We start from the raw sequence: 23,788 nt of genomic DNA, 5'->3' as shown, positions 1-23,788 counted from the left end.
AAAGCAACCTAACAACCATCTAAGCAAGGCAGGATGGTCACAAAACCTAAGAGTGTTTTACATGCCGGGTCTAGAAGTTCCTTACCTGTTTTCTTGCTACCTGTCCTCTATTCAGTTCATCGAGTTGTAGGTCAGAGACTCAGGAAATTGAAACGTCTTACAGACTTTCATTTATAGTACCTGGTGCATTTATATGCAAGACTTGTTATTTAAGGTATTTAAAAGATCATTTTTAGGGCCGTCAAACACTATGTTTGCAAGCCTCTTCAACTGCATGTCACTCAGTGTATGTTTAATGCAATTTGTAAATATCTTTGCTGCACGTCTTAATATGTATTGTAATTAGAGATGAGCGAACGTGTTCTTAACGAGTACTTACGCACCCGAACACCGGCTTTTCCGAGGACTTCAGTGTTCGCGCATAAAGATTCGGGGGGCGCCGGGGGGCGGGGAGAGGCGCGGCGGCGCGGGCGGCAGCAGCGGGGAACAGGGGGGAGCCCTCTCTCTCTCCCTCTCCCCCCCACTCCCCGCCGCACCCCCCCGCGCTGCCACGGCGACCCCCGAACTTTTTTCGCCCGAGCACGGAAGTCCTCACAAAGTTCGGTGTTCGGGCGAAAAGGGGCGGGGCCGACCACGTTCGCTCATCTCTAATTGTAATATATTAATATACTGTATGATATGTTATGACTGTTTACTTCATGTAGGCTGAAGAAAAGTCCAGACAGAATAAAGAATTTAAAGAGCTCTGTGCAAGACGTGCACCTATGTTCTGGATACCCCTCAGGCCCCATTGTGTGTGGGAAAGGATGTCTGTCAAGCTGATCTGTACTGTACTGGGGACACCTAGACCAACTGCCCAGTGGTAAGGAAGCATGATTTATTAGTCTAGTTATGTAGCTTATACAGTGCCACACATATTCCACAGCACAGAGATTATCCTCATATACATCATATCCCGTACTCATTAGGACTCCCAGTACAATTTCCCTATCTCAGAAACACACACATACACACTAGGACAAGTTTTTGGAGTGAGGGTGGAAAACAGAATATCCAGAGGAACCCCACACAGACATGTGGAGAGCATATCAACTCTTTATATTGATGTCGCCCTTGTTTAAAGTCAAACCCAGACCCCAAAAGTAACTTCAGCGAGCACCTCTACACTCTCTTTATGTTATCAGAAGACTATTCATGTTTCAACTCTCCTTTCTACTCCATGGGAATTTTTTCAGCTCTTAAGTCCTAGCCCATAGAAGGAAGAGTCAAAGGTTATATATGGAGCTCAAATCAAGGTGTAAATATGTCAGAGTGGGTCCCATTGTCTTCCTTTGTACTACAATGTGAATGATAAATGTTGTGCCCTTCATAAACATCACCTGCAGTAACACACAAATCAAGTAATAGCACACTGGATGTTACTGCTTGAAAAGGGCGTTCTTGAAACGCCGAAGCGCGTTGCATGTTTATTGCTACAAAGTGACTGCACTTGTATGCATTTTTGTTACATACACGTCTTTCGTGAATAAATTTAATTTGCAAAAAAATTGTCTGCTATGACAGTGGATTCGTTTTAAAGTCCACAGTAGGAGCGCGGAAAGGAATTTTTATTTGGGATTTTGGAACTGAGGTCAGGGCTCTCATAGACTATGGAGTCAATTAATACCAAAAACCTGTCAAACCATGTCTCTATGAACTTGGCTTTGTGCACCTGGGCACAGTTATGCTGGAACAGGGAAGGGTCTTCCCCAAACTGTTGCCAAAAAGTTGGAAGCTTACCATAGTCTAAAATCCTTTGCATGCTATAGCTTTAATTTAACCCTTCAGTGGAAATAAGGGGCCTAAACTAAACCCTGATAATTTGCCCCATTCCATTATCCCTTCACCACCAAATGTTCTTTATAGGCAATATGCATTCCAAAAAGTGGAGTGCTATGGGTAGTTGCCAAACCCAGATTTATCCATGAGACTGCCAAATCATAAATTCCACAACCCCACACTCCACAAAACAGAGCAAATGATGTTTTCACAGCCCTCAAGACCATTAACTGGAGCAAGTAAACATACTGTTGAGTATGGAATATGCACTCTACACAGTAGCTTTCAAATCTGTATGATATGTGTAGATTGTGCAGTGTGAAAACCTTATTTGGTAGCATTACTCTTTAAGCCATTTTAAGATACTGCTACATTCACAACCCATGATAGGACTGGATTTCAGTAAAGTATACCCATATGGTTCTAAAACCCTATATAATTATATAGCTTAACTTTTTAGTGACCATTACTATCAAGTAAAATGCATTTCATACAAGTGTGTACTAGCTAGATGAATGTTCTGCATATCTATTCTTTTATTATAACACTTCATACATGCACTGTCTGTCAAATGACAATAAAAAGCAGTCTATCCAAAAAGACATGATGGAATACCAGGCACAAAAACGCCAAAACAAAACTATTTACGTCTTTATGTCACGTCTTTTTCGATTGGATGCCTCGTTCGGTGGATTCCCATGATTGCCCAGATGCTACATGCACTTAGTTGTGTTGATGACACCCTGTTTTTTTCCTTGATATTGTTTATACTTTTAGTTACAATACCTTGGCTGGAGCAAGCTATAGTGTATTCACTCATGGAGATTGATTTAATTGTATGAACTGGATAAAAGGATGAAACATAAAGAATAGTGTGTCCTGCTTAGTGTAGAGAAGATGTAACTTGAGTACTGTGAGAATCACCATAGAACAAAGAATCAAAGAACAAAGAACAAATAAACTATGTCCTCAGAACATGAAGCCAAAAACCTAAAGGGGCTGTCACATAAAAATATTGTTTACAGCTAAATTTGGCCCAAAACATTTTCTGCATTTATACTTATTAAAATGGTCGAGCCACTGCAGTGAGAATGGAGCTGTCTGCTTCCTGCAGAAATCCAGCACATTGGCCTAGAGAATAGATGATCATTAGGGGTTCCTGCCAATGGATCCCCGCCAATCCAGTAATGGTGACCTGTACTGAAGACAGACCATCACTAGTTTAAACTGGACCCCCCCCCCTCTTTAACACTTATTGCCTGCATGTATTAAGCAATTCTCATCGCTTGACAAACTTGGAAAATGGCAAGCAAAGTAGCCATAGTCTCAAAAAACACATAGTTTAGGCTAAATGTATTAAATAGAATGATACACATGTGGTTTTCAATAAATTTGTGCAAATCCCTAATACTACCCTCTTTACTTTGTGTCATAACATACACCAGCCAAGGTAATTGTATGCCAGTATTGTACATTTTATTTCTATACTAAACATATTGCAGAGCACTATATAGAGAATGCCGTCACGTAAGGAAACAAGTTTATACACAGGTTATGCTTTATCGTGACTGATCTCCGTATATTAGCTTTTGTAAGTGACAGCGTCAGGTCAAGAACAGAATTTGCCAGTAGCATCGCTATTCTATCACTTCTCAAGACCACTAGCACAACTTCATTCCATCATACTTAATGTGGAATGCTTGGCACAATCTAAGCAAGAGTTTGGCCTTGAGCTATGTCATTACATATACGTGTAAAAAAACACAAATTCATAGGGTTATTTTGCAAGCACAAAAATCATTAAAAAATGTGTTTAACCCCTTCCGACCCCAGGACATAAACATGCAAAGGCTCATCTTGGAATGGGGGGAGTAGGAGGAAGAATCGTTGAGAAAGTAGGAAAAGGAGAGCAGCAGCACCATCACCAACAAAAAAAGCAACTTGAGGGCACAGTGTGGTCTGTGACATAAATCTATGCTTAGTCATATGTGAGTAAAAATTGCCAGCGTGCTTACTGATCTGAATCTGCCATGGGGGTGCAGAAGGCACTGGATCATCCACACCTGGATCATTTTTATAAATGTCAGATGATCTACATTGTCTGTGGACAGGCGGATGTATCTGTCAGTTATCACAGCCTAAGCTAGATTACCACCCTGATAGCACACTCCAGCAGGCCGGTAAGCACCTCCAAAGCAAGTTGTGCAAGTTCTGGCCCCTCATCCAGCTTAGGCACCTAGAAGTCAAAGGGGCCACACCTCTATTAGACTTCCCCTGCCACTGGTGGTGCTGCTGCAATGGTGGCTTCCTGCTCATCCATCTTGAGCCGTAGAACTGCGATCCATTGCGGATGCATCCCGCATCCCCGCGGCCATTGGGAAATGCTCTGCTCAAGCTGCTTTAGTTTGTCCTGATAGTGCTCTTCGCTACCGAAATTAGATTTTTCATTTTGGCTTTGCAGCAGGGTTCAGTGTTCACCAAGTAATGATCTGATGTTTTGATGTGGGCTATGCCATGGTCCTTCTGCAAGCACTGAAGAATAAAAACACATATATGCCTTAAAGTGCCTAAGAGTGATGCCCATATTCTTCAGGGTCAGGCCAAAGAGTGTACTTTGGCTTGTCCCGCCATCGATGTAGAACAGCTGAGGTTAGTGAAGGATGGATGGAATATTGTGTAGCCCTCTCCCCTGCCTCTGGATCTGTATTATCTTCCTCCTGGTCTTTCTCCTCCATACTTCTCCTATGGGTGGAGAAATGTGTTGGAGAAGACACCACCTTTCTTGCCCAAAGCCACCCTCCTTGCAGTGTTGAGTAATAGCAGACTAACAGACAGTTGGGAAATGTGTATTCCTTCCTCCTCCTCCTCCTTCTCCTCCTGTGATAACAACACCAAAGGCTACATGTTTACCAGCAGCACCTTTCTATTAGCCAGGCCAGGCGAGGCAGAGTTTAATACACGGCCACACTAAAACCTGAATCCCGATTCCAAATTCGTATCCAAAAGCATGAAAGATATGAGTGGCAGCATATATGGTGTAGTAAAATTCAAAAATCTTTATTTCTCCATAACAAACGTTAAAAGCGATGTTTCGACTTCAGTAGGTCTTTTTAATTGTCCCCGAAGCTCTGTGATGTCTGTTCCATCCAGCAGACAATAGGGATGGTCATATTGATCAGTGCGTCATCACAACTGACCATTTTAGTCACTACCTCAAAGCCAAAACAACATCTGCAGCCACTCCACAGGCATCAAGTGACCGATCTCCATACAGCTCCTGCTAACAGTATAAACCATCTGGTACTCCGTGATTGCTCTCTGCTCCTTACTTAGCCTCTGTAACATATGCACCATGGAATTCCAAAGTGTAGGCACATCCTAGATAAGACGGTTGGGTGGCAGCCAGAACTATATATTCCTATATTCAGGTCTTCATATGAGAGGTATAGGTCGACAGCATGCCATAACATACAGATACTGCAGTGCAGGACAGGTAATAAAGGGAATTATTATAGGAATGTGGATAATAAATGATCTTTACTGTATGGACAATTTAGACATAGTGAGATAGTTAGAAGGTAACGGGCCAAGCTAATAGTTCTGTTTATTGTCAGACTAAGGTTATAGTTGGTAGATTAATATACCCAGACAACTGTGGATGGCTTTACATGGGACAACTATCTACTGAATAAATAGTCAAAAGAATCCATACAAATAACTGTTATTCATGTGCTTCTGCACAAATGATTTGGTCTGTTCACTTGTAGAACTGAGCAATCACTGAACGAATTGTTAGGAACATTGATATGGGATGAAATATCATTCATTGACTAGTTAGGGGGCTTTCAGGAACCAATGAGCATTAAATAAGAGGGCAAAATGTTGAAAAACGGCACAACTCAATCAGCACTCGGTGGAAGGCACACACTGAATAAATACACACCTTCTGCAAACCTGTTTATACCAGATGATAATTAATCAACCAGGGACTATTTTTAGGCGAGCTGAAACAAAGCAATTATCAACTAGTGAACAAATTCTCACTCGTCACCTGGTTGGTAGCCGTACTTACACAGAACCACATTCGCCCTGTCCAGTGATTATTCGAGGAATTGTTGTCCCAATGGTAGGGTTAGTACTATTCATACATATGACAGACTAGTGTGGAACGATGACGTATTTTCAATGTAGGGTGATTATGTTGAACTGTGTAACAGAATCTGTACTGGCCTGTGAGGATAAGTGTGTGAAGCCGTGAACCTTGTCACAGTGACGATTGATGAATGCTCAGCAGCCAGAGCTTGTGCATGTATAAATGAAAGAGAGGACACATCGTGCCCAGCAAGGTGTTACATGAATGCATATATAAGGTGAGACATGGCACACATGTGGGTCTTGAAGAGTGTCCTCGCATATGATGTGCTCTGCCATAGAAAGAAGTTGACCATGGAAGAGTGCGAGTACCTGTCGAAGGAGAGAGTATTGATCATACTGCCACTGATGTGAATGAAAAACACCCGAAACAAAAATTGGGAGTTCTTACAAGTATATAATGAATGTTGTGTCCATGGAGCCACAAGATGCCTGATAGAAGCTAAGAGAGACTGTATATCTCAAAAGGGACCATACAACATTCTAGAACCGAAGAGTAACTAAGTGGCCTAAGTGCACAGAGTGACTTGTTAAATTTGTAACTGCAAAGTAATCTTCACTGTAACTGAAAGGCTTTATATTTTCAAATGACCTTACAAATTGTAGCAGCTGGAGACTTCTACTGTGAATGGTAACAGATTCACCACACTTGTGTGTATCCTACTGTGGGAGTTTTGTTGTATGCTGCTGAAGTTCAGTAAGGAGACTTTTCCTACCATTGAGAATTACCGGTATCTGCAACATCATCTATTTACTTGCGACTCTATCTGCACCTTCAGGGTCTCGGTCCATAACATATCTGCGTTTTAATTAATCAGTTAATGGGAAAATACACTAAAATGTGGTCCACTGGCAAGTCGTTGAGACATACTAGAAGATTACTATGAGTTCAGATCTAGAGATGAGCGAGCACGCTCGGATAAGACAGTTACTCGAGCGAGCATCGTTCTTCTCGAGTAACTGCAATCTCGTCCGAGCAAGCTCGGGGGGGTGACGGGGTGGAGCAGGGAGGAGAGTGAGAGAAATCTCTCTTCCACCCCCCCCCCCCAACCACCACTACCCTCCGCCACCCCCTCCCCGAGCCTGCTCGGACGAGAATTCTATTCAGATCTTCCCCAATTACCTAAATTACAGAACAGGAAAATCTAGTCATAAGCTGTCGGAAACATCCATCACAGGGAATCTCTAATACGACATTGTAAACAAAATACCACTAAAATGGTGCTTCACTAGGTATGTTGGGTCAGAGGTTTCCATTAAATGTAAGGGGCTGTTCAAGAATAGAAATAAAGGATTTTTTTTCACAGAAACAGTGCCACTTTCTTATGTGCTGTTTCTTGCAGTGCAGTCCATCCCCATTCAGGCTCCACAGCAATACCAGACAAGACTACAGGCATTAGTAGCACTGTTTCATGGGGGGAAAAAAACTTACTATATTTTGTAATGCCTAAAACTCCTTTAACACAAAGTAACGTGACATTATATGCAGATTCTCAGGGGTTCAAAAACTTCACAGAGCGCTACAGCCCTTTTATTTCGGAAACTGATGGTGGTGATGGACTCCATCCATATGATCTCTTGAAGAGTACCTACTGTATGAATTGTCAAAAGATCATTTAGGCCTTTTAGGCTATTTGCAGCAATCATATGTGACAGCTTACTGTACTCCCTAAGACACACTTTGATGTGCTACCCTCAATGTCTTTACAGGTTTAAGAATGGTCAGCCTATTGAATTAAGAACATCACCACCCGGAAAATATAGAATTCTTAATGAATTTGGCATGCTCACCTTGGAGATCCGCAGGTAAAGTAACTCCTTTTCTTAAAAAGAAAAGAACAAGTAACTGTGTGGATCACTGCATTAAGATAAGATCCTATTGTGTATTTCTTTTTGGAATCATTGCCACAAGTCACAATCAGGGTTTAATAACTTTCGTGGTTAACCACACACACATTCAGGCTTTGTGTAGTATTTTCACCAGCATGACTTGGCACAGTACTGATGAAGAGTAAGAAAAATCTCAATCCATGACATGAGTTGTAAATTCTTGATTGTTGGGCATTTGACTGCCTTGGCAGATACAGAAACAGACAAAGACTCATTCTTCCATATTTCTGTACAGTATGTAGTGGCAACATGCACGCTTGACTGTTGCTCCACAGAAATCCTCCTCATTACAGTTGTCCTCATAAGGACAGAATTGGGATGGGTGCCCATCATTCCACACTAAATGATCACTGCATTAGGAATGGCTGGTGCGTGACATCTTGTGATCAGTATAGCTGTACCACATGATGGCCGAATTACAATCTGGTCTCAGATAATGACTGACCTCTCCTCTGCACAGCATAAGGCAACATTTGACAGTCATGAGTAAAGATGGTGCCATAAGTAACTTTAACCCTGGGCAGATTGGTGGTGCCCGGAGGTGTGGTGCCAGTATTTCTGAAACGGTCACATTTGTTGGAGGTTCCCAAAGCACAGTATCAAGAGTGTACCAAGAATTGTTGAGAACCGTGGACAGACATCTGACAGAAGATCACACAGCTCAGGCCACGTGGGGTTGATTCTAGGAACGAGTATCAGGTGACACATCCGGTATCTCAACAATGACAGGCCACAGTGGACCAACTGACCCAGCAGTACAAGAGTGGAAAAGTTAGGCAAATTTGCGTTGGCATTTTAAATGGTAGGGGAAGAATGGGCAATGATTGTTGCCACTGTGAAATCAGGAAAGGGCACTGCTGAGTACATGCCCAGTATTAGAAAGGGGTTTAAATGGTTACTACGGTAAGTGTATGTTAAAGGGGTATTCCACAAATAAAATAGATATGTGTAGATGTTTGAAAATGAACTGTGTCAAACTATGGCTTGAAAGTATGGATTTAACAGGCCATTGTTTCCACCATGAATGGCTTGTTTACACATCTGCTCCCATTCTGCTTGCTATAGGCGTTTCCTATTCACTGCACCCTAAGTCTATACACAGTAGCTTATACAGAAACATGAGGGAACAAATGCCCCTCCTGAATTCTGCATCATATGCGATTGTTGTCAAAAGAGTATTACTAAAAAAGCGCACAGATGCTGATCAGTGATGTGCATCATTGAACAGTTCTTGAAAGCCTCATTACACGTACATGAAGGTGGTGCAATGTAAAGATTTAAAAGCTGAAAAAAGAAAATGTGCGCCATCAATTGAGAACGAATGCTGGTCAGTAATACATTTTACTGATCAGCACGCAGCCGCCGCCGGACAGACATAGGTAACTGATGGGAAGAGGGGCAGGGAAATTTGGGAGTTGGGCCATAAGTAAAGACGGCCTATTGTTAAGGACAGTAGCTATCTTGATCCATTCTTGCTGCACTGTACATGCACTAAGCAGGAACTACCCATCCACTCCACCATACATGTACGGCATACGTCAAAAAGAAGTTAACATATGCTTTCAAATATATTTGGCTGCCATGTTGCATCTGAGAAATTTAGTTTTATAGTTTCATCAGTTCTTAATCTAAAATCACTTCTGAACAGAAACCACAGCCATGGAAAGGCTCAGTTCTTGATTCTAAAAAACGGTAAGCAGATAGTGGGTGCATTGTACTAGATGTTCTTCAATTATTGCTTGGTGATCTGGCTTTGTGTTGATTGTTCAGATCCTTGTCATTATAATGTGATGCAATAACACAAATGAATTGTGTTGAAATTTCAAAATGATGCTGTCACTTGGAGACCATGTAGAGGACAGAGGAATAAATGTATTACTTATAGTATTTTAGTATTATGTCATTATAGAAAGAACTGTAAAATTCTTTTGAAACTTTCATGTTTTTCAGTATATTTTACATTAACCGGCCTATTAATTGGTGTAACAATTCTGAGTAAATCTTGATCTACACTGCCACCTAGAGGACAGATTCAGATATACATTATTCTAGTTTAAAAGTAATATTACTATTATTTCCTCTTGCTTGTGCTATGAGTAGCTCAAATAGTTTTTACAATAGGTTCAAATGTCTGCATAAGAAGATTTTAGGTTTACCTGAGTTTTACGATAACTTTTCAGAATAAGCTGCCATGTGTGTACATGAGAAATAATACTGGCCATTTTATGATTTTTATCCTGCATTGATCACCAGTTTTCTAATTTGCAGAGGTCAGAGCTGAAACATCGGAAGTCTACGCACCGACCTCTGTGTAGTGTCTGGCTCTTGTAACTGCAGGCATGGCTCTCATTGAAATCAATGGGAGCTGTGCCTGAAGTTACAAGCGCCAGACACTACACGGAGGTCAGCGTGGAGCCTTCCGCTCTGTCCTCTGTGTATTTGTGGCGCTGACAGCATGCGCCTGCTCAGCTGATTGGTCGGGACCCCAGCCAATCAAGTATTAATGACATATCCTGGGGATAGGTCATCAGTCGAATTCTCCCTGGAAAACTCCTTCAATCTTGTTTTACAATGACTAGAGATGAGCGAACCTACTCGTTTCGAGTAATTACTCGATCGAGCACCGCGATTTTTGAGTACTTCCATACTCGGGTGAAAAGATTCAGGGGGCGCCGGGGGGCGGGGGGAGGCGTGGCGGAGCGGGGGGTAGCAGCGGCAAACAGGGGGGAGCCCTCTCTATCTCCCTCTCCCCCCCCACTCCCCGCTGCAACCCCCCACTCACCCACGGCGCCCCCCGAATCTTTTCGCCCGAGTACGGAAGTACTCGAAAATCCCGGCGCTCGGGCGAAAAAGGGTCGTGGCCGAGTAGGTTCGCTCATCTCTAACAATGACCCTTTCTTTTCATTAAAGTACCAGTGTTTGGCTATTACTGAGTGAATCAAATCAATGATTAGACCATTGAAACCGCAACTTCCACGCCCTGTAGGAGTGTTGTGTTCTTCTATGTGGTAAAAGAGGTTGGTCAGTGGTTTAGCACTCCAGCGCTAAACTTTCAGAAAATTACTGACATGTCAATAGTTTTAATCAGTTAGGTTAAACGAAGGACAGAGGCGCTCATTAAGCACTATGCCACTTTGGCGGTGATCAACCTGCAGTGTACAGGTTTATAGATTGTCTACTGAGGCCCTACATTGTTCCGAGCAGAAGTGAAAAGAACTTATCAAGCACGGTCTCAGAAGAGCACTTCTGTCCCTTCAATTTAGCGACTGGTGGAGATTCAGCAACTGGACCCCATTGATCAAAACTTCTGTCATGTCCCTATGACATGACAGAAGTCTTCTAAAAGTTTTGTTACACTTTAATCTTCAGTGTTTCGGTCCTAAATGAATAGTAGTTTTTAGCAATTTTCACATGGGGACAGGGAGTTAACAGCCCTTTCTGTTTGGCCACCTTATTCAGCTAACCTACTAGGAGTAGAACCACTTTAGTATCTTAAATAGGAGCAAATTTGAAAGTCTCTGTCTTCTACTCCCCACAACTACAGTGTTAGTTAAAAAGTAATTATGCCATACTAGATGAATGATTCTGTTTTATTTTTGTTGTGAACAGATGCTCCATGGATGATTCCGCTGACTACAGTGTTGTGGCTACTAATAGTTTTGGACAGGCAACCTCTTTTGCTAATGTGCTTGTTAAACGTAAGTCATTGTAAATACCAGTAGTGAACTTGCTTTTTAATATATACTAACATTTTTAGAAATTTAGGTTTCATTCATATAAATATACACAACTGTGGTTGAAATACTTGAAGAAAATATGTAACGAAAACAGAAAGCCCTGAGCAGGTGGGCACCTCAAAATTCACACCATTAAAAAAGAGGTGTGTAAAAGTTGCTTCTCCCCAAAAAGTTTTAATTAGGTAAAGAAAAAAGAGGGAAGGTATTAAAAGCATTTTTTGGGTGAATACTATTGATGATCTATCTTTTGAAACCTTTCACATGGATCAATTAAAGGGGTTGTCCCGCGGCAGCAAGTGGGTCTATACACTTCTGTATGGCCATAATAATGCACTTTGTAATGTACATTGTGCATTAATTATGAGCCATACAGAAGTTATCAAAAGTTTTATACTTACCTGCTCCGTTGCTGGCGTCCTCGTCTCCATGGTGCCGACTAATTTTCGGCCTCCGATGGCCAAATTAGCCGCGCTTGCGCAGTCCGTGTCTTCTTCTTTTATGAATGGGATCGCTCGTGCAGGATGCCGGCTCCGTGTAGCTCCGCCCCGTCACGTGCCGATTCCAGCCAATCAGGAGGCTGGAATCGGCAATGGACCACACAGAAGAGCTGCGGTCCACGGAGGGAGCAGACCCCGGCGGCCATCTTCAGCAGGTGAGTATGAAGACGCCGGACCGCCGGGATTCAGGTAAGCACTCTCCGGTTTGTTTTTTTAACCCCTGCATCGGGGTTGTCTCGCGCCGAACGGGGGGGGGGGGGGGGTTAAAAAAAAAAAAAACCCGTTTCGGCGCGGGACAACCCCTTTAATTGTTGGAATGAGTGAACAAGTTGTTTGCTTTCAAATTATGTCTGTTTACACGCACAGATAATCTTTTACATTTTTTTCAAGATACCTCTTTCAGTGTATTGCTGGTATATAAGGGGAGTCTTAAAATGCCTCAGAATAGTTTGCGAATGACTAAACGATTGCCTTTTATATGGAACAACTGACAAATTACAAACAGAGATAGGGGATAACTTGCTGATCATTGAGGGTTTTACTGATAAGACTGTGGCCGATCATGAGAACGGGGTCCCGATAATGAAGAAAGTTGGCAGCATTTGTAGGTGCAGAAGAAAATGTTCCAATTTATTCTCCCATAACAAAAAAACATACAGCGACGTTTCAACCCTTATGGTTTTTGTCAAGCTTTTGAGAACAGGGGTCCTGTGTCCTCCTCACTGTGGGGTTACTGCACCCACAGCAATAAGGAGGAGACTGAGTGGGAGTGTCAGACGATGTTGAGAAGTGGGAGGTAAGGTCTGCTACTCATGTCTGCCGCTTTCTTGTGATTGCGGACAGCCGCAAGCATCATTCTGCTATTACTGTGCTGTTTTCCTCCAGCACTGAGAGGGTTGGCCAGTCCTCTGGCTCTCAGCTCAGCTGTGGAATTAATAGGCAATCACTTCCCTATTTTAGCTGAGCTGATGCACTTCCTGGTTTTCCTCAGTATTGGTGTTTCCTCTGGGCACTCCACTGCTAGGTCTTCTGTCTCTATACTGTTTAAGTCTATTTTGACCTTTGTCTGCTTGTCCTGTTTGTACCTTTTGCCTTGTGCCCCGTATCTGTAGGTGTGTCCATTTCCTTTCTGTCTGTGCTTCATTCTCATCTTTGTAGTAAGTTAGTTCTGTGCAGTGTCTTCATTTCTGTGTTTCAGTACTTCATCCCTGTTTTCTGTCAGGGCTAGTCAATCCCAAGGTTCCAGCATGGGGCCGCCCTTAGTGGGGCAATTACCCTGCTTGTAGGCAGGCCTCTTCCATCTGCCTGCTTATCTTAGGGGCAGTTACTCTTCTGTAGGTGCTCCTGTCTGCTGGGGTCAGCTGCCAGTCACCTGGTCTGGTATTAAAACCAGGCTGACTGGTTAGCCCAGTGGGTCCACGTTCCGTAGTCCGTAACAGAGGGTCCTGTGTCCTCCTCACTGTGGGGTTTCTGCACTCCCAGCAATGAAGAGGAGACTGAATGGGAGTGGTGGTTATGCAGGCGCACTGGCGCCCCATTAATTTTCAATAGGACTGTTGAGATACCCAAGCAGCGAGCACTCAGGTATTTCCGTCAACCCCATTGAATGAAGTGTGACCTCATGCTTGGCCAGAACTCCATTCAGAGAAGTGACCTTAGCAGTGACAGACGAGGGACACGGGACCTCCATTCTCAAGATCGGCAAAGGTCTTGTCAGTGAGATTCTCACCGATCAGCAAGTTGCTCTTTAACCCCTTAATGACATGGCCTATTTTGAGCTTAAGGACCAAGCCTTATTTTTCAAATCTGACATCTGTCACTTTCTGTGCTAATAACTTTTGAATGCTTTTACTTATCAAGGTGATTCTGAGATTGTTTTTTCGTGACATATTGTACTTTATGTTAGTGTAAAAATTTCATCAATAAATTTTGTCCTTATTTGGAAAAAAAATCCAAATTTACTGAAAATTTGGAAAAATTCACAATTTTCAAACTTTGAATTGTTTTCTTTGTAAGATAGAAAGTCAAACACCACAACATAGTTATTAATTAACATTTCCCATAGGCCTACTTTACACAGCAATCATTTTTTAAGTGTTATTTTACTTTTTGCAGACTCCACAAAGTATATAAATTTAGCAGTAATTTTTCACATTTACCAGCAAATTTCAAAATCTAAATTTTTTAAGGACCAATGCAGTTCAGACATAGTTTTGCCGAGCCTGTATATCAGAATCCCCCATGAATTGCCCCATTTTAAAATCAGCACCCTTCAAAGTATTCAAAATGGCATTTAGAAAGTTTATTAACCCTTTAGATGTTTTACAGGAATTAAAGGAAAGTGCATCAAAAATTAGAACAGTTCCTTTTTTCTACTGATTTTCAATATAAAACCTTTTTTTTAATATAAAACAGTAGGAGTTAGCAAAGAAACAAAACTTGGAATGTATGACCCAGATTCCGCAGTTTTTAGAAATGCCCCATATGTGGACGTAGCCTGTTGTATGGGCACATGGTAGGTCTCAGAAGGAAAGGAGCGCTTCTTGTCTTTTTGAATGCAGATTTGGCAGGAATAATTTTCAGACCCCATGTAGTGTTTGCAGTGCCCCTGAGGTAGCAGTACATTTGAAACCCCCAATAACTGACCCCATTTTGGAAACTACACCCCTCAGGGAATTTATTAAGGGGTGTAGTGAGCGGTTTGAACCCACAGATGTTTGAGGAATTTTTTTTAACAGTTTGAGTTCAATACGAAAAAATCCAATTTTTCACATAATGTTTAGCTTTAGGCCCAGATTTTCATTTTTCACCAGTGGCAGAAGGAAAAACGTACCCCATGATGCGTTACCCAGTTGCTCTCGAACACGGAAATGCCCCATATGTGGACGTAGCCTGTTGTATGGGCACATGGCAGGACTCAGAAGGATAGGAGCGCTTCTTGGCTTTTTGAATGCAGGTTTTGCTAGAATAATTTTCAGACCCCATGTAGTGTTTACAGTGCCCCTGAGGTACCAGTGCATTTGAAACCCCCAACAACTGACCCCATTTTGGAAACTACACCCCTCAGGGAATTTTTTAAGGGGTGTAGTGAGCGGTTTGAGCCCACAGGTATTTGAGGAATTTTTTTAACAGTTTGAGTTCAATACAAAAAAATCACATTTTTCACATAATGTTCAGCTTTAGGCCCAGATTTATATTTTTTACCAGTGGCAGAAGGAAAAAACGTACCCCATGATGCGTTACCCAGTTGCTCTCGAACACGGAAATGCCCCATATGTGGACGTAGCCTGTTGAATGGGCACATGGCAGGACTCAGAAGGATAGGAGCGCTTCTTGGCTTTTTGAATGCAGATTTTGCTGGAATAATTTTCAGAGCCCATGTAGTGTTTGCAGTGCCCCTGAGGTACCAGTGCATTTGAAACCCCCAACAACTGACCCCATTTTGGAAACTACACCCCTCAGGGAATTTTTTAAGGGGTGTAGTGAGCGGTTTGAACCCACAGGTATTTGAGGAATTTTTTTAACAGTTTGAGTTCAATACAAAAAAAATCACATTTTTCACATAATGTTCAGCTTTAGGCCCAGATTTATATTTTTTACCAGTGGCAGAAGGAAAAAAAGTACCCCATGATGCGTTACCCAGTTGCTCTCGAACACGGAAATGCCCCATATGTGGACGTAGCCTGTTGTATGGGCACATGGCAGGACTCAGAAGGATAGGAGCGCTTCTTGGCTTTTTGAATGCAGATTTTGCTGGAATAATTTTCAGAGCCCATGTAGTGTTTGCAGTGCCCCTGAGGTACCAGTGCATTTGAAACCCCCAACAACTGACCCCATTTTGGAAACTACACCCCTCAGGGAATTTTTTAAGGGGTGTAGTGAGCGGTTTGAACCCACAGGTATTTGAGGAATTTTTTTTAACAATTTGAGTTGAGAACGAAAAATTCACATTTTTCCAATAATGCTCAGTTTAGGCCCAGATTTTTATTTTTTACCAGGGGCAGAAGGAGAAAACGTAATCCATGATGTTACCCAACAGGGAAATGCCCCATATGTGAATCTAAACTGTTTTTAGGGCGCAGGGCTCAGAAGGGAAGGACTTAGCATGTGGCTTTATGTACAAGCTGTGCGAAGTACATCAGGGTAAAACGTCAGGGCAATAAAAAAATTAAAATTTCAGGGACGTGTGGTAGATCTTAAAACACTCATTTATACAGAGGCCGGGTTGTGTGGGGCACGTTTCACACTGGTATCTGGTGTCTTTTCTTATCCCCTGTTTGTAGCACACTCTGCACCTCTTTTGGGTCCTTCCCTTCGTCGCAGTGGAGGGAATTTCACTGAGAAAATGCTGCCCTGGTACAATTCTTGTGGCCTCGCTTCCAGAAGTACTGGGCCTCTCCCCCACCTCCTGGTCCCCAAATATTAGGTCCTTGATAACTTCCTCTTGAAATTCAAGGAATGTCCCCCTGTGGCCTGCACCTCGGAACAGCACGTAGGCATTATACAGTGCCATCTGTACGAGGTGCACGGCCAGTTTTTTGTACCACACCCGTGTTTTCCGCATGGCTCTATAGGGCTCCAGTACCTGGTCTGATAGATCGACCCCTCCCATGTACTTATTATAGTCGAGGACGCAGTCTGGTTTGGGGGTCTCTGCACTGGTACCTCGTACTGGGCAGGGGGTACTGCTGTGGCCGTGTATTGTCGTCAACATAAGGACATCCCTCTTGTCCTTATATTTAACGCACAATACATTGTCGCTGCATTGGGCCCGGCTCTCACCCCTTCTGAGCAGTTGCCCAAGCAGCGTCTTAGGGAGGCTTTTTTGATTTTTCCGAACAGTGCCACATGCCACTGTTCCTCTGGAAGCGAGGCACTGAAACAGGGGGACACTGGTATAAAAGTTATCCAGGTACAGATGGTAACCCTGGTCTAATAGTGGGTGCACCAGTTCCCACACTATTTTCCCTGTTACTCCCAGCACGGGGGGGCATTCTGGGGGCTCAATTTTAGTGTCCTTCCCCTCGTAAATACGGAACTTGTGGGTGTACCCTGATGTACTTTCGCACAGCTTGTACAACTTCACACCATACCGTGCCCGCTTACTGGGCAGGTACTGGCGGAATTTTAGCCTCCCCTTGAAGTGTACCAGGGACTCGTCTACTGCAATGTTTATCTGTGGGGCATACGCCTGGGCAAACTTGGCGTTAAAATGGTCTATTACGGGCCTGATCTTATACAACCGATCGTAATTGGCGTGATCGCTGGGGGGGCACAGCTGGTTGTCATTGTAGTGCAGAAATTTTAAAATACACTCAAAGCGCGTCCTCGACATCGCCATGCGGAACATTGGGGTGTGGTACAAAATATCGGTAGACCAGTACGCCCTGATTGTTGGCTTCTTTATTAGCCCCATGGTTAGTATAAGCCCCCAAAATTTTTGTATCTCTGGTGCATCCACAGGGGTCCACTTATCGGGTCTGGCATAGCTGGAGGTGGGATTTTGTTGAATAAAATTCTGGGCGTACAAATTAGTCTGGGTAACAATGTGGGCAATGAACTCTTCTGAAAAAAAAAACTTGAAGAAGTCCTTCCCTCTGAGCCCTTCCGGATCAAATTGAATCCCTGGGTTCCCAATAAAATCAGGGATCTGGGGTCTGTAATCTTCCGGGGTACTCCAGTGAGCATCTGATGCATTGGGGTCAGTGGCGGTCCTTGGACGCCTTCTCGGGGGTGCAGGGAGCTCAGACTCGCTGGATGAGGATGAGGAGTCGGAGAATGCCAAAAAAGTGGGGTCGTCATCACCACTACCTGAGTCCGAGTCTGATGCAATGATTGCATACAGTTCCTCTGAAGTGTACCTCCTGCGGGCCATATTTATATAAAATGGGGCACACGGGGAAAAAGTTTTATTAGATGGGACACTGCGGGATGGGGTGACCACGGGACGGGGGTCGGAAAGAACACGGAAACTTATGTGGTGTATTCACGTAAGTGTTTTTTTTTTTCTTTTTTTTTTTTTTTTTTACACAGACGAATACACTGACACAACACGGACTAACGACACACTACACACTAGACGGACTAACGACACGCTACACTAACTAATGACGGGTGACGGGACAGGTAACGAAATGGGAACAACAGGAACTTTTTTTGTTTTTTTGGTTTTTTTTTTTACACAGACGAATACACTGACACAACACGGACTAACGACACACTACACACTAGACGGACTAACTAAACGCTACACTAACTAATAACGGGTGACGGGACAGGTAACGAAATGGGAACAACAGGAACTTTTTTTGTTTTTTTTGTTTTTTTTTACACAGACGAATACACTGACACAACACGGACTAACGACACACTACACACTAGACGGACTAACTAAACGCTACACTAACTAATAACGGGTGACGGGACAGGTAACGAAATGGGAACAACAGGAACTTTTTTTTTTTTTTTTTTTTTTACACAGACGAATACACTGACAGTACACGGACTAACGACACGCTACACACTAGACGGACTAACTAAACGCTACACTAACTAATAACGGGTGACGGGACAGGTAACAAAATGGGAACAACAGGAACTTTTTTTTTTTTTTTTACACCAAGGGATACACTGACTACACGCTGCGCTACACTACACTGCTGATCGCACGCTACAGCTCACTCACTACACTTCTGATCACACACTACAGATCCCTCACTCACTACACTACACTGCACTTCTGATCACTCACTCCACTCTGCTACACTACACTGCCTGATCAATCACTCACTACACTCACTACACTACACTGCCTGATCAATCACTCACTACACTCACTACACTACACCACACTGATCACTAACACTCACTCCACTACACCACACTGATGACTAACTCCTCTCCACTACACTGATCACGAACTCCACTCTGCTACACTCCACTCCACTACACTACACTACACTCCACTACACTACACTACACTACACTACACTCACTCCCTGCCTAATCTACACTCTAATCGCACTTATATTCAGAAAAAAACACAGTAGGTGCTCTCTGTACAAGCACCGGAAACACACTGCGGTGCTTGCACATGGAGCCCCTACTGTAAACAGCGCGAAGTCCGCTGCTGCGCTGTGATTGGTCAGGGAGTTTTTCCCTGACCAATCACAGCGATCGTGGGGGAGGGACCGCTCTGATTGGTCCCCAGCCCGGATGCCTCACTTGTCTGCCGACGATATCAGCCAGGATCGCTGCTGTGTCGCCGTGATTGTCACCGCGGCGACACTTTAATGGCATGACGTACCAGGTACGTTATGTTGCGGGAAGTATCCCGCTACCATGACGTACCAGGTACGTCCAGGAGCGGGAAGGGGTTAATCTATCACAGTTTGGCAAATAAAAATATTTTCAGGTACACTTTACCAAATTTACTCTTCGTTGGGCCTGCATTTCTTTGTTATACAGAAAAAAACAGTTAGGGCTCATGTCCACGGGCAAAATAAGAATTAAAATCCGCAGCGGATTTTAACTCTTCTCCCGCCCGCGGATCCGCACCCCATAGGGATGCATTGACCACCCGCGGGTAGATAAGTACCCGCGGATCGTCAATAAAAGTGATTTTTTTAAAAATGGAGCATGAAAAAATCTGGACCATGCTCCATTTTCATGCGGGTCTCCCGCGGGGACGGCTCCCGCGGGCTTCTATTGAAGCCTATGGAAGCCGTCCGGATCCGCGGGACACAAAAATCTGATTTTACTCACACGCTCCGGTTCTTCTCTTCGCCGCGGCGCCATCTTCTCTCAGTCGCGGCCGGATCATTTTGCTTCGGACCGGCGCATGCGCGGGGCACGTCACCGACGTCATCATGCACATCCGCCGAGCCGAAGAAAGAAGATCCAGCCGCGACGAGAGAAGATGACGCCGCAGCGAAGGAAGTATCCGGAGCGTGTGAGAGGTAAGTTTATTCTGATTTATTCCTATTTTCAGCCCTCATGTCCGCGGGGCAGGAGGGACCCGCTGCAGATTCTACATGGAGAATCCGTAGCGGGCCTGATTTTCCCCGTGGACATGAGGCCTTATGGTTTAAATTAAAATCCTATAAATAATAAAAACTAGAATTGGTGCCAAGTAATGCTATAATAGTAAAGTGAATTCAAATACATTTTCCATTAGGGGGATTAAATAAAACCAGGGTCAGATTAGCGCTCCACCAAGTGTCTGATAAATACGAAAGTGAATGAAATTAGCGGGACTTACCCGGTACTTAATAGGGTTCCATATGAGGACACCCCATTAGTACCTCCATGTCCCGGCAGGCTTGTAGTAATCGGTAGGTGTTCCTCCACGATCCTTTTCCCCAATCCTTAAATTAGGAGAGCTGCTTCGCGTACTTGTGTCCCCCAACAACCAGGGGATCCAATGGTAAATAGCTGAGATAAATCAAGGGAAAAAAACAGCACTTCCAAGGATGGACCATGAAGTTCTTCTATTATATATGGTGTAGACTTCTTTTATTGGATATGCAACGCTTTTCGGCCCGTTCTCCCAGAGCCTTTGTCAAGCGTGAACGTTGCATATCCAATAAAAGAAGTTTACACCGTATATGATAGAAGAACTTCATGGTCCATCCTTAGAAGCGCAGTTTTTTTTCCTTGATTTATCTTAGCCATTTAGGGGGATGCCGCACAATTAAATGTTAATTTAGTTGTTTTGTACCTTAAGCACCAGACAGTTTTTAGGGATTTTAGCCATGTGGTAGTTTTACTGCCCTATTTTTTTGCTTTAGCTACCAAAATTATTTTTGCTGCGTTTTTTTCCCATGACATAAAGGGCTATTTTTTAAATATCTTTTTCACATACTTTTTTCAGTTTTTTATTTTTATTGGGGGTAAAAAGCTAAAAAAATGATTTTTTTAACATTTATATAATTTTTTTTTTTAATTAGTATATTTACTCTAAAATAAAGTATGGGAACAGGTTCCTCATTTTGTTTCGGACGTTTTAATATATAATATGTATGGTTTGGGATTACAGGGCAGATATAGCAACGGTTTTGGTTGGCGTTGGCTTTGGGTTATTTTCTTTCTTATGTATATATTGCTGTTTTATTCTGTAATTTTTTTCTACTTATGTATGTAATTATTTTTCTTTTACTTTCTATGTCCCCCATGACGTCATATAAGACCTCTGGGGGACATTCACATGTTTTGGGGGTTTTTTATTTTACATTTTTCCACTGTAGCTGAGGCACCCATAGGAGCCCCAGTTACAGGGAAAACATCCCCTGTAGTGACATTAGTCACTGGAAAAGCTGATAAGAGTCCTCTAGGACCCTGTAGCCCTGCTGTGCCAGAGGTCACTGCCTGCCATTTCGCATAGTGGAAGAAACCATTCCGCTTTCACTTTTTAGTACATAGCGCTCATTGAGCGATGTGTACTGAAGAAAGGAGAAGGCAAAACGGGTTAAAAACCACTTCTCCCTCCTCCTCCGGGTTATCAGCTGTGACTAACAGCTGACAACCCGTTCTGCTTTTGATTGATTACAGAAGCAGAAGGCTTTAATCCCGGTAATAATTTTACATATGGCTGAGCTTAAGTCTGGGACTAAGCTTCGTAAATTTACAGTGCTTGGTCTTAAATGGGTTTAAAAAAAGCTGCCTCTAATGCACTGACTCTTAGGGACCTCTCACACGGGTGGAATTTTTTCCATATTCTCAGTTAATTCCGCAATAAAATCAACATGACTTTGTGCAGATTTTGAAACAGAAATGAAATGGCTTAAATCAGCCTGCAATTCCATATTAAAATCTGCAGTTAGCAGACACAGGAGCTTTCTATTGAAGAACTGTAACATTTTGTGTGAGCTAACAAAGCCCTTTAAAAATCTAAATTTGTGCCCATATGTATACACAGGTCTGTAAATACTTTGCTTCATAAATTGACATACGTCATAATTTACATCTTGTAACTAGTGCCCTATATATTAAATGCATATTTACACTCAACTCTAACAAACTCTAAACTAAGTATACTTTTTTTTTGCAGAATACCTAGGGTTAAAGTCCAGCTGGGATTCTGTTTCATATCCTGGTGAGTGAACTTGTGAATAGCTTAAATAAACATATTAAAGGGGTTGTCTGGCCGTGACAAGTGTATGTATGCACTTCTGTATGGCTATTACAAAGCACTTTGTAATATATTATGTGCTTTGTAAATGAGCCATACAGAAGTTATATACTTACTTAAACAGGTGCCCTCCCCCCCTATGCTTACCATTCTGTCATCCCTGGATACGACAAATTCTCTGGCCGGTCTTCTTTTCTTATTGCGCAGGTGCAGTAGCGATTGTCGGCTCTCAGGAAAGCGCTTCTGTTTCTTTGCGCATGCGCGATTCACTCAGAAGTCCGCTCTGAAGCCGATCCTGACAGCAGCATCCACTGGCCAACTGTCCTCAACTGAAGGATAAGTGGGGGGGTCACTATTACTACTGGGGGCAATGTCGGGGGGTGGTGGTGTCACTATTACTATTGGGGGCAGTGTCGGGGTGCGAGTGATGTCACTATTACTACTGGTGGCAGTGTGGGGGGAGCCGGGGAGCGGGTGGTGACACTATTACTACTCGTGGCAGTGTCGGGGGGCGGTTGTTGTCACTATTACTACTGGGGACAGTGTCAGGGGGTGGGTGGTGTCGCTATTACTACTGGGGCAGTGTCGGAAGGCAGGTGGTGTCGCTATTACTACTGGGGGCAGTGTCAAGGGGCGAGTGGTGTGACTATTACTACTGGTGGCAGAGTTGGGGGGGGGACCAGAGGGCGGATGGTTTCACTATTACTACTGGGGACAGTGCCGGGGGGCGGTGGTGTCACTATTATTACTGGGGCAGTGTCAGGGGGGAGTTGTGTCACTATTACTACTGGTGGCAGTGACGGGGGGGGGCCAGGGGGCAGGTGGTGTCACTATTACTACTGGTGGCAGTGTCAGGGGGCGGTTGGTGTCACTATTACTACTGGGGACAGTGTCAGGGGGTGGGTGGTGTCAATATTACTACTGGGGGCAGTGTCAGGGGGCGGATGGTGTCACTATTACTACTGGGGCAGTGTGGGGGGCAGGTGCTGTCACTATTACTACTGGGCCAGTGTCGGGGGGGAGTGGTGTCACTATTACTACTGGTGGCAGTGACGGGGGGGGGGGCCAGGGGGCAGGTGGTGTCACTATTACTACTGGTGGCAGTGTCAGGGAGCGGTTGGTGTCACTATTACTACTGGGGACAGTGTCAGGGGGTGGGTGGTGTCAATATTACTACTGGGGGCGGTGTCGGGGGGCGGTGGGTGTCACTATTACTACTGGGGCAGTGTTGGGGGGCAGGTGCTGTCACTATTACTGCTGGGCCAGTATCGGGGGGCAGGTGCTGTCACTATTACTGCTGGGCCAGTATCGGGGGGCAGAAGGTGTCACTATTACTACTGGGGCAGCTGTTAGGGTCACTATTACAGCTGGGGCAACTATTGGGGGTCACTATTTCTGCTGTAGCAATCACTGGGGGTCACTATTACTGCTAGGCCAATTATTGGGGGTCACTCTTACTGCTGGGGCAACTATTTGCGGTCACTATTAGTGCTGGGGAAATTATTGGGGGCCGCTCTTACTGCTGGGGAAAATATTGGGGATCACTCTTACTGCTGAGGCAATAA

The 23,788-nt window shown here is 43.7% G+C and overlaps 1 protein-coding gene across 2 annotated transcripts in view; it reads left to right on the top strand.

Moving 5' to 3' along the window:
* MYOM3 (myomesin 3) overlaps positions 1-23,788 on the top strand; it is a 129,812-nt gene that overhangs the window by 20,858 nt on the left and 85,166 nt on the right. Inside the window, exons 5-8 of one of the 2 annotated variants that reach the window (XM_066575073.1) lie at positions 705-862; positions 7,681-7,776; positions 11,470-11,558; positions 22,143-22,187. In XM_066575073.1, coding sequence (XP_066431170.1) covers positions 705-862; positions 7,681-7,776; positions 11,470-11,558; positions 22,143-22,187 — 388 coding nt within the window. Of the gene's footprint in view, positions 1-704; positions 863-6,087; positions 6,189-7,680; positions 7,777-11,469; positions 11,559-22,142; positions 22,188-23,788 lie in introns of those variants that run through there. The other variant, XM_066575074.1, reaches the window with a different exon arrangement.

Source organism: Eleutherodactylus coqui, chromosome 1 (genome assembly GCF_035609145.1).
Source record: "Eleutherodactylus coqui strain aEleCoq1 chromosome 1, aEleCoq1.hap1, whole genome shotgun sequence".
Classification (NCBI taxonomy): Eukaryota; Metazoa; Chordata; class Amphibia; order Anura; family Eleutherodactylidae; genus Eleutherodactylus; species Eleutherodactylus coqui.
Note: the sequence above shows the minus strand (reverse complement) of the source record. Positions and strands in the feature narration are given on the sequence as shown.